This window comes from Ruditapes philippinarum, unplaced genomic scaffold, assembly GCF_026571515.1.
Source record: "Ruditapes philippinarum isolate M1 unplaced genomic scaffold, ASM2657151v2 ctg318_1_1_1_1, whole genome shotgun sequence".
NCBI classification, from domain to species: Eukaryota; Metazoa; Mollusca; class Bivalvia; order Venerida; family Veneridae; genus Ruditapes; species Ruditapes philippinarum.
Genome location: NW_026861802.1, coordinates 357,453 through 369,301, shown reverse-complemented (window position 1 = coordinate 369,301; position 11,849 = coordinate 357,453). Strand labels below are relative to the sequence as shown.

General features: G+C 30.6%; 1 protein-coding gene across 4 annotated transcripts in view; it reads right to left on the bottom strand.

Moving 5' to 3' along the window:
- The window catches only part of LOC132716871 (extracellular serine/threonine protein kinase FAM20C-like), a 61,488-nt gene continuing 49,639 nt past the window's right edge, over positions 1-11,849 (bottom strand). For all 4 annotated transcript variants that reach the window (XM_060700204.1, XM_060700203.1, XM_060700202.1 and 1 more), the window contains 7 exons: positions 6,829-6,953; positions 6,180-6,258; positions 3,996-4,088; positions 3,506-3,618; positions 2,259-2,549; positions 1,859-1,940; positions 1-1,401 (listed from right to left, as the gene is read on the bottom strand). In XM_060700204.1, coding sequence (XP_060556187.1) covers positions 1,119-1,401; positions 1,859-1,940; positions 2,259-2,549; positions 3,506-3,618; positions 3,996-4,088; positions 6,180-6,258; positions 6,829-6,953 — 1,066 coding nt within the window. In that variant the 3' untranslated portion in view covers positions 1-1,118. The remainder of the gene's footprint in view (positions 1,402-1,858; positions 1,941-2,258; positions 2,550-3,505; positions 3,619-3,995; positions 4,089-6,179; positions 6,259-6,828; positions 6,954-11,849) is intronic.

Here is an 11,849-nt window from a genome sequence, read left to right as displayed (position 1 = left end):
AAGAGTGGTACAGTACTGATTGTTTTCTTTTTAATGTGCAATATTAATCATTTGCACAACATAATAAAACATAATATATAAATTATGGATTTCAAGTTATTACAGAGTTGGTTTTAAAATAACACTCTCTGAGATCAAACAATTTATCATATGTAGTTACGTGTGATCTTCTGTATATTTTACAAATCAGACATTGCAAAATTTACACATATCTAACGTGAGTTTAACTTATGTTAGGTTTATTTATTAATCTTATATTTTCATTTTTTAATATGATTGGTAAACTGGATATTGCTTTAGTTTCGTCTAATACAAAATAATTAAACTAAAAGATCTACAATTATATTATCCTGCTAGTATTGTCATTGTCATTGACTCGCAAACTTTTAACAATATGTAATTCCAGTTTTGTAATAAAAACACCATATATAAAAATGTAGAATCAGTAAAATGTTAGAAAGAATCAAAGTAAAAGGACTGATATAGTATTTTTTTCTAATTAACTTAATTACATCCGGTAAGTGACAGTCTAATACAATTTGTATATTTTATTTACTAGGACCATTTAAAACATAAATTAAAGAAACATTTAAATGGCTATATCAATATAACTATTTTTTTAGTGACGTGTCCAAACAAATAATTATTTTTATATAATGACATTATCAAACGATTCATATTAAACATAATAAATAAATAATTCCAAAATAAAATTAAACTGAAGGAAAAAAGTCTCCATAAATGGTGCGTACATGATAAACATGTAAATACCCTGTTTGCCGTTTAACAAAACTGATATGAACAAAATATTATACAAATTATTTAAATTACACAATAACCTCCAAACTTACACAATATCATATATGTGATACACACACTATACAGTAACCGGTTACTGTACTGGTATTGATTCAAATATAACACACACTTTTTGTTAAAAAACTATACCGCTCGTCTCCGCAGATAATGCAACATATATGACATCAGCGTATACTCATGCCTCAGTGACAGCTAAACTTTATAATAGGAACATTGAAATTCAAGCGGTTGGATTGATGTCAGACAATGTTGAATCACTGGGTAATTCCAGACAATATCATTGATGCACTTTAAAGACTTCAAAAGAAATCATCGATTATAACGTCTGTGTAAGGGTTGGTACTAATGCAGTCATGTACTGCAGTCAATATCTTAATCACTCTTCTATCCAGAGCACGGGTGTGTTTGTCATTCAGAATAGGACTAACTCGATCCTTTGCCATGGAATCCCGCATTAACATGCTTAGTTTTTCTGGTCCCAGATAGAGTTTGACTAGCTTCATGAATGTAGAATAACGAATCATACAGCATTGAAAGACAGGTGCAAGAATGGACATCTCATCATGTCCGGACTGACCGAATCTGTAATAAAAATGTAACTTCCATTTAACGTTATAGATAACAATATGTAGCAAACAACGTATGTTAAAATACAAATATAACAAGTGACTAAAGAAAAAAAATTAGGAAGCCGCTGCTGTATTTTAATATTTTGTAGTGCTCTAGACAAAATTTGAAATAAATATACTAGTCTGCGTTTCTGAATTTGATGATTACCTTTTATATGTCACGAAAGGTTGCCCTTGACTGTTATGGGTTCAAATCTTGCAAGGGACTTTGCATTCATACATGTGAGAAAATTATCCAGCTAGCTTACGGAAGGTTGGTGACTCCTCTTGCCTGATATATAAAGCACGGAGGAGCGTCTCTGGTCTTCCTTTGCAGTTTTTTTTATATAACTTTAATAGTGTCGATGTCCCTTAATACCAAATACACAAAAAGAAAAAGAAAAAGGTAATGTGTGAACATTAATGCTTACCCACGGCCGTTATCCAAGTGAAGTAGGAATGTTTCATTACCGAAATCAGTGAAAGTTTCATAATGATGACGGTCCATATTACCTGCAACATACATACACACATATTTTATGATACTAGAACTACGTACATGCATTTAAAAAAACAACATTATTTACGTTTAGTTGGACACTTATAACTATCTGTTGAGGAAATTTAGTCTCTATCGTGGTTCAAGTTTAATGATGTAAACTGACGTTTAAACGTATATGGGCCAGTTCATCAGAGAACACATTTTATCAATTATACCCTTGTATAGACAATCATATCTTTTGTTTATCATATTCCCAACACTAATCAATGCATCGCCGATATCAATCTTCCCATAAAGTCATTAAAATGTAATGTACAAAACCAGCGTACCAGTCAGAAAATCAAAGATATGCATGTCTATGACATCAAGAAGGCGTCGCCCACTACTATATGGTTCCTTTTCTTGGACACGCCCACAGAGGTCATCATACAGCTCCCAATACGCTTTGCGGTGCTTGCTATATGACCGTTTCCAAGGATTCCGCCACGTTTTACGCGGCGCAACTCTCTCTGGAGGAAGGAATGTAGCAAGAGATGCCTCCAGCATCACCGGATGACCACATACAGCGTGGCCCGTATCACAATAATAGGAACATGTCCCGTGAAAACACACATTGTTTGCTGTAATAGAAAATAGAATAATTCTGTTTCAACATTACATGTGTCTTGTTTCATGTCATAATGCTTTTCATCTGACAAGTGCGTTGTGAAATTGATATTTTTTTCAATTATTTCTTGTTACTACTCGACACATGAAAAACTGAGAATGTTTTTCATGATCTAAACACAGTACGAACAAACCTATATACTTTAACGTATCAAATAAACAGAATACCTCTTAAAATGGCAGTGGTGTTAGTTGACTTAAATATATATGAGCACCAAGATATCTTATAATAACATCTATGTAGTTAATGCCTTTTAAGAATTCATTAAATTTGACATTTTACAGATGCAATTTGTGTCACTAAAATGTTTGAAATTGCCAAATAAGCTACGTACTAGAATATTTGAAGAAAGATCACTGAGCTAAATATATAAGATTAAGCAAAGTTGGCGAATATAACCACTTTACATTCTAACTATTTTTCTGGTATTTCAAACTGTAATTTTTGTGGGTTTTTTTAAACATAAAGATATATTCACATGTTCAAACACAAATCTCGCTAAACTATGTATTGGTTCCTGCATCTTTTAATTCAAATGATGTATTACTTTATATTCAAAGAAAACTTCATTTGTAAAAATATCAATATTTTATCACATTTTAAATTACAGCCCTATGTTCAAAAAAACGACATACCTAATTAAAATGGCTTAGATTATTCTATTCAACTGCAAATTTCTCATATAATATACGTATTTCATTATTTGTTTCATTGCGTTTAGTGACATTTAGCTGATTTTTTCATTTAACACTTTTGGAGGAACATTTAAAAAAATATCTGATATCAAATATTTTTATGACATTTAGAACGACATGGCTCAATACAAGCGGAATGCATGTTAAACATATCTTGGTAGAACTTTTAAGAAAAAAAAAGATATCATATATATATAAACTATGCATACATTACCTGGTGATATGAAAAAAGTTCTTCTTAGTTTTGGCTCTGCTAGCATTTTTATTTCACCAGTTAGATTAACCTCCCTTCCTACAGTTGGAGGGACACGGTAGAAGGCAAGAATTCTAAAACAAAATAAGTTATTTACATTTTTTTTCCGAAATAAATATCTCTCACGTTTTCCTCGGAAATGTAATGAATACATAAATTCAAAATAGACAGGTACGACTTCAAACATTTTAGTTTCAGAAAGTAATTGAACCTGGCATATTCTTCACAATTATACAGGGCATTTTGAAAAAGTCATATTATCATTTGGAAAAGAATACTATCAAAATCTTTTAAACGTCTTATGGAATCTTAGAAATGTTTTTTTATCAGTGATTAGGAGACACAATAATTATGCAGAAATAGTTTTGTTTTCGTTTTTTTTTAAGTTATTTGAATGTGAAGTTTTAATTGCTTTTTGTTGACATATTCTTCAAAACTGAGTTTCATTTACCTGTCGAGATGGAAAGCGGCTATTTCAGCATTATGTCTCTCAAAATCAACAAAATAAAAATGATCAGGTAGTGTTTCTTGATCACGTGGATATCTGAAATGTACGAAAAGTGTTTTAGTTTTGACCAAATATATATATGTGTGGTTCTAGTATTAATTCGCATGCTTGTCTTAGCCTTAATTTTACAATATGTATATGTTTCTTCTTGGGGGGATAAATAATATAAATTGCCTATTTCTCTTCCAAGAACGAAGCTCTGTTTGATAGTATTGCGTCTGAGTAATTTACATATGTTTTAGCCTAAGGTTATGCTCTGATATTTAATCAAACGTTTAATTAGTCTGCAGGAACAAGAAGTTACCACATAATAATCCTTAATGAAGTGGGTTTATTTCGAAACGGCTTGTGAATCCAGGGCATTTGATGCACAATTGCTGTTAACAATAATTCTCTAATTAAGAAAGGCCTGATAGCATGTGTTCTAGCATTTGGTAAAGCAAGTAGCAGATGGTAAGTTTAATAAGGATTAATTCATGATTTAAAGTTGCTATTTTACCAAATGATCCATATGTCTAAAGCCAGCTATTGTTTCCTTTTTCAGATAGACATTACAGTTTATGGCCTGTTGACATTATACAGTGATATTTGATCTAGCAGAAAATGATATATATTAAAAATGTTTGTCGCTCCTGTCACTGACTTAAAAAATAATTAATTCCAGCACCATTTTCATCGTGTCTTATTACGTTTTTATAAACAACAACAACAAAAATGTCTGTAAGTTGTCATTTATTTCACTGTGACATGAAATATAATTGTTCAGAAATCTGCATGTTAACTAACCTTTCACCTTTGTATAATTATTTTCACCTGGCATTTAGCTTTTCAAAATTATTCGGAATAAAGCACTTTCAATATGTTTGGGTATAAATGCTTACAAACACTTGTAGACGCTGTTAAAGCGTGTGTCTGATTTTTGGTACATTGTAAGTAGACAATAAGTTTATCTATGTTCTTGCACAATATATGCACCCAGTTACATTAGGCTGATCTGTAAATATCCCCGTTACCAATTGCCGTAGGTTTTACACGCTCTTAGTTCTTCAAATAATTAAGTTCATTAACATTAATACTTGTATATTTTCTTTGAGATGTAATCACACGATTGTAAAGTTAGATATAAGGGAAGTAAATTGAGGCAGTTGCGCTGTTAACAACTGCAGTAGCTGAAAGAACATAAACAATTGCCTGCAGCGCAGTAAACTGATTTCATGAAAAATGATAAGCCTTGTAATTCTAGATTCTTTGATGTTCGGAAACATGCAACAAGAAAAAAGCACAACGATAAAAGTTTATTTGAAAATTAGGAATTCTTTCTAGAATTCTCATGTTTGTTGTTAAACGATTTGATTTAACCCGTGTCTTTGAATCAATCAGTGTTTAAGTAAGCACAAAGTGGAGAAAGAGATCGCACTAGACGTCTGGTTAATAATATAATTATACAAATAATCTTAATCAAAGAGGTATTCAAGACAAAAAAGTAAAGTATATAATCTCGCCATAAAGAGTTACTGGAGTTTATCAGCAGAAAGTGGCGTCATCAAATGTTCAGATGTTTATGCTAAACGACATCTTTAAATAAACACTCGTTAACAAAAGAATGAAGAAAGAAAATTTGAAAAAAAGAGTTCAAATAACAACTAAAATAATTGATAAAGATTTTGTATGATAAGTTGTATTCTATGCGGTATAACAATTTTATAACTAAATGAAAATTATAGTAAATACCATGTTCCCTTACATGTTATCATTTAAATCTGAATGGAATTTCAATACATTGAATTGAAATATTAAAACAGATGTTTTTAAAATATAATATTAAAGTAACTTAAACGAATTTAGTTTCTTTTTTAAAGCGTCGGATGTTTTCCGTCTTGTCTTATCTTTTAGATGCAGCAATCATGAGTTTAAAGATTCAAAAGAACAAGATCTAACAAATTCAACATTTGTTTGTTTATAATTTAAGTAACATTTCTTAATGCTATCATTAAAAAGCACACACAAAGATGAATTATTTATTTATTTACTTTCTGATCAAAATTGGATAGACAGTTTTTCTGAAATATTTAACTTATATTCATTTGATTTGTTAATTTAAAGACAGAGCATATAAAAAGAACATACCTCATCGGTTTAAACAAGGCCTGACCTTCATCACTAAACGTTATCATGAGCTTTAATTGGGTACCACCTTCTTTCAGTTCTGTAACATACAATATACAATGGTTTAACGTGTGAACTTTAACATGAAACCAACTATTAACATGCAGATAAAATTGTCATTCTTAACTGATCTTTACGAAGTTGTGAACAAAATGTTTGTACAAGAGAGTATAATTCAACTTTATATAAGACGAAATAATGTTATTCTGTAAGAAGAACTCCATTTTATTTGTTTCTTTTTAATATAAATGTTTCGCTAATAGCTATCTCCATCAACAATATGTTGATATAGGAATTTTGATGGTGACATCAAATTTATATATATGCTATATTTCCCTAGCGATGCTAAATTGATCCCAATTGAGCCGTGTCATGACAAAACCAACATATTGCGTTCGCGACCAGCATGGTTTCAGACCAGCCTGCGCATCCGCTCAGTCTGATCAGGATCCATGCTGTTCGCTTACAAACCCTATATCAAGTAGAGAAACTGATAGCGAACAGCATGGATCCTGATCAGACTGCGCGGAGGCGCAGGCTGGTCTGGATCCATGCTGGTCGCAAACCCATTATGTTGGTTTTGTCATGGCGTGGCTCAATTGTTTTATACCTATATCAATGATTTGTTCCGTGGACATATCTTTCATTATTCCATCAACAGCAGGGTCATCAGCGTCGTATAAACCAAACTGGTGGATTCCTTTATGGAACTTTTCCCAATTTGCTAACACAGGACTGAAAGAACAACACATTTGATAGTGAACTATAGTTAGATCAGATGATAAAGTTTTATACGATAAAATATATATTTATTTATTCCATAACTGTCTGATTTTGATAATACTGCATATTATCCTTTTTCAAACAGAAACATTTATATCTGCGCAAGTGAACATTGTATCATTTAACAGTTTTAACATTTGCAAACTAATTCTTGTTACAACTACTTACATAATCATTTCAGTGTGTTTTAAAGTGAGATTCTTGAACTGTTACACGCCTTGTGTGTTCAATAAAAAAAACAATGGGAATATGATTAAACATACCGGTTTAAACATTGATTAATCCCTTTAATTAATCGATATTTAATGATATCTGATATTTGACTATTTAACACAATAAATGTCTGCAAAGTGACATCTGGCAGTTGTACCACAATTTACATTTAAACTTCTTTTGATCCAAAGAAGATCGAGTACTGTATTTTGTGCAATTAAGTTTTCTTTCTTGCACGGTTGTGTAAGATACCAATCAAATGCTTTTAAATTATAAATGTTTTCATTTACTATGTCTGTTAAAATTCCTAAATACTCATTTGTGTAAATATTGATACCTACAAACAAGTTATTCCTCAATTAAAAGAAGTCAAACACAGAAATGTATTTATATTTACACATGCGTTTGTTTCAGGTGCCTGCTTGATTATTTTCTGTAAAACTAATTACGCAAGCGTTATCAGGGACTGTTCGAAATAACAAAAATATGTTTTGCCTTCTTGCAGATAATTTTCTGGAAAAAGCAATGTAATTATAAGATATCTTGGAGAGAACTGTTTAAGACGGTTTTCTATAACTTTGAATTAATATTGCTACATATTATTTAAAATGTTTCGCCTTTCATAAAATGATCACATGCATCTTTACATATTTCAATGTCAATCATGCTGATTAGGTTTATAAATATGTCAAAAAATCTTAGTTACTATTAATCTGGAAAATTAAAGTCAGAAAAGCGTATTTGTGGATGATTATGTCTTTGTACTAGTTCCGGTCGATGCAAATATTTTAGTAAGACAAATAAATTTCAAGAATATCCTTGAGCTAACTTCAAATAGGAAACATCTTGCATAGTCAAGTAAACTATGAATCTTGTCCACCATCAACAACAAATTCGCGTCTCCTATTTCAGAAAAGGAAAACTAAAATTCTAATTACGTCATTCTTACGGCATTGGCATGGAGGTACATCCCCGATGAGGAAATAATTACATTAGTCAAGAGAACGGTTAATTGCCATCTTTACATCTTGCAGTTTCTTAATGAAATATAATTATTTGCTGTAATTAAAACAGTGGTGAAACATCTAAAAACAATATAATTAATCTTCTTATCCAATACAGAAATAAACCGTAACGAAGTAATTTATTGAAATTTCGTTAATGATCTAAAATTCACTGATATTTTAACAAACCAATACTTTTTTCCTAATTATTTCATTAATGTTGGTGTAAATTGTTTTACATGTGCTATACTAATTTAAGTTTAATTTTGACAAACCTACAGCACGAATTTAGTCCAACAATCAAGCTTTTCATGATACGGGCGGTACTCTTTATTCAACTTTTAAAATGTTTCTTTTGTTAATTAGTTACTATTGCTAAAACGTTCTACAACGTTGGCAACCTCCGCATGTGAAACAGTGAAGATCTGTGTCCCAGTACTGACATAGACTTAAGAAAATGGATAGTAGTAGAACCAATTTTAAAATAATCCAGTATTGTGATTCTAAAGGAACTAATTAATGTAGAAACTAACAGTATGTTTTAAGAAGCACTTACATTTGATGAACTTACAACATTTATTACACAATTGTACAGCCTTATATCAAGAGACTTTGTCGGTTTAATGAATATTTTTACTATTGAATGGGATACAAGTATAAAAAATGTAACAGGTCCGTCCGGTAAAGGCAAGAATATACTTCATACATATAAGCACTTTAAAAACAATTATTGACTAGAAAATAATGTTGCATGTACATTCATACCAAGAAAACACATAACAGCAATAGCTTTGTTTAGATTTGGTGTAGACTGGAAGATAAGAAAATTTACCAGAAGAGCAACGTGAATGCCCTATTTGTAAAAATGGCGTTGAAAGTAAAATGCATGTCTTATTTTATTTCTCTTGTATGAAAATACTAGAAATGACATGATAAATAAAGCTTGCAATTTTTATAGAAATTTCAAGGATTTATCTGATTAAGATAAGCTGAACTATGTATTGTCTTATGAACACATGTTAAAAACCAGTAGTAAAACATGTCATATGATATTGCAAGCCAGAACCGACTTTCTATATAGATAAACTTATATTAATATTCAAATACTTAAATAAAAGCATGGTAAATAGTTAAATTCTGCTCAAAATGTTTTGCATGATATTATATATGAGAACCAAATTTGTGTATATATAACAAAGATGATATACGAATAGAAAATATTTAAAACTCATTAATACCTTTGCTTCTATATTAGCCATTTTTATGGAGTTTATAAGTCTAAAATAGGAAGTAGGAATCTTACTGTTTCAGAATTATACTACTTGTCTGATTATTATAAATATACATATGTTGATCAGAGTTTGAATATTTCTTTAAACATAAACTTGTGAACTTCTTAAAATGTAAAATATAGTTTAAAGTGTATTATAGTTTTAAGGACAAGGGTACAAAATCATTGCTAATCAGTTCACAACTGATCTGATAAGGGATGATATCTGATTTGTTTGTAATCTTTCCTATAATGCACACTAGAACAACATTTACAAATTTCAGTTTCTTAAGATTTATGTGTGTTTTATGGCAGTTAATTGCTAAATCAAATATGATATGAAGCCTTTTTGTCTGAGACAATTTGAGCTAACTGATCTTGTTGGTATCAATAAATACAAGTGTTGTTTAACACTGGATTATGTACTGCCATTGGAAAATTAAGTGGTCAAAACTTTAAATAGGTCTCTATGTGTTATTTCATCAGAACAGAACTATGTTAGTTAAAGAATTCAAGAATTAAAGAAGTTTATGCTTAACTTGTTATCCAAAAGGAAGAGTGAAATATTTCTTTTCTTATGAATTATATGATAGTATTTTATCATGTTAAAGTAATGAAAAGTGTTTCAATAAATATGTATATATTGGCTTTTACGTGTAAATGCTATGTAATTTTTAATATGTATATTGTAATGTTATATGTAAAAATGAGACAATAAACTAATATTTTTCTATATTATAAATTCCTTAAAAAACATGTTTCACATAAATATTGATCAAAATTTCTGTCCGCAATTATTATGTCCTACTTTTTATTTGTAACTTACGTTTGAAAATGTACACATTTACTGACAGTTTTGTTGGTTCATCCCGATTTGATATTTTCAGTATATATTGCATATTTTGTAGAACCCCAGTGCCTTCATATACCATCTATGACAGCATATATTTACTTTTCAATTTAGAGTACATTAAAAATAACAAACAGACAATATATAATTAAATAAACGCGTTGATTATTTTACTTTCTTTGCTTGCTCTGCAGTGTTTTATTTTTGACTTATAATGTTAACAGTTTCCCCGTTCTTCACTTCAGTGTTGTTTTATAGATATTGTTGAGTGTTGAAGACTGAATACAACTTAAGCCGGTGATAGGGGGCGTTCGATATGTTACACTTTTTCATTATCTCTTATAAACGGACTCAAACAAAACGAGTCTGCAATTGTAATACAAGATTGTTGTTTACATTCCTTCCAGACTTTTAGAGACAGAATCACTTTTATTGAAAACATATGAATTTATATTGATTTCATTTATAATTTCTAATATATTTTTTTCAGTTCCAAAAAGTTTATTACCTTTTGGACGTGCTTTACAAAAGGTCCAACTTTGGATTTATTTACATCGATGCCGCAATGTAATGTAAATTGATTTAAATCATTTTGAAGATCATCTTTATTTTCACTGAATATCACGCCTGTTTAATATGGAGATAGACATGTACAACTTCAATAACTGTATCTATTGAAACTCAGTGAATATCTCTTTAATACGCTTTACTGCACTAGAAAGACGTGACCAATTACGTATCCGGTACGAGCCGTTCTTAAGTGTCCTATAAAATAGAAAAATATAAGAATCTTTAAAGAAAGTCCAAAACAGCAAAACAATTGAAAATGTTGCAGGCTCGGTTAGATTGAGCCAGTTCATGGACGGTACTGTCAAGTGCCATCCACGCCCATATGTCGCATTTAGATATCTTCATACCACATGGATACGAAGCGCGATTTTCGGTAAAAGAAATAGCGACATGTACTGGAATATCAGATTGTAAAACGAAAAAGTGTGCTGGTTAGAGGGCCTGCGCTAAATAGATACCCATTTTGCTGACTGAACAGCAAAGAGGCAACATTTTACGCAGTAACCTTGACAAGAAACATATTCTGCGATAGTCAGGTTATGTCTAACCTACTAATAGGTCACTAACCTTGGGTATACATGTTTTAAAAAAACACGCCTGATATTAAATACATGTAGTTGAAGCGGAATACCTAATGCCAAGAGAAAACCTTAAATTCGAAAAATATATTTTAACATAATCTTAGTAAATTCTACTTGACCACAATACAAGTTCATGTGTGTTGTTCATGTGGCATACATTATACAGGATTGTGGCATGGAAAGAAGCAAACGGGTTTATCAATTAGACAAGATGTTGAAAGATTTGTCTTATACACTACAATGCCCTATTTTCTGGCTACGAAAGAAGTTGCATATAGACTCAAAACAAGTTTCAACGGTAAAGTAGTTCTCAAGAAGTACCATTAACCGATGATACAAAAGTAAATACAATGTGTTCGT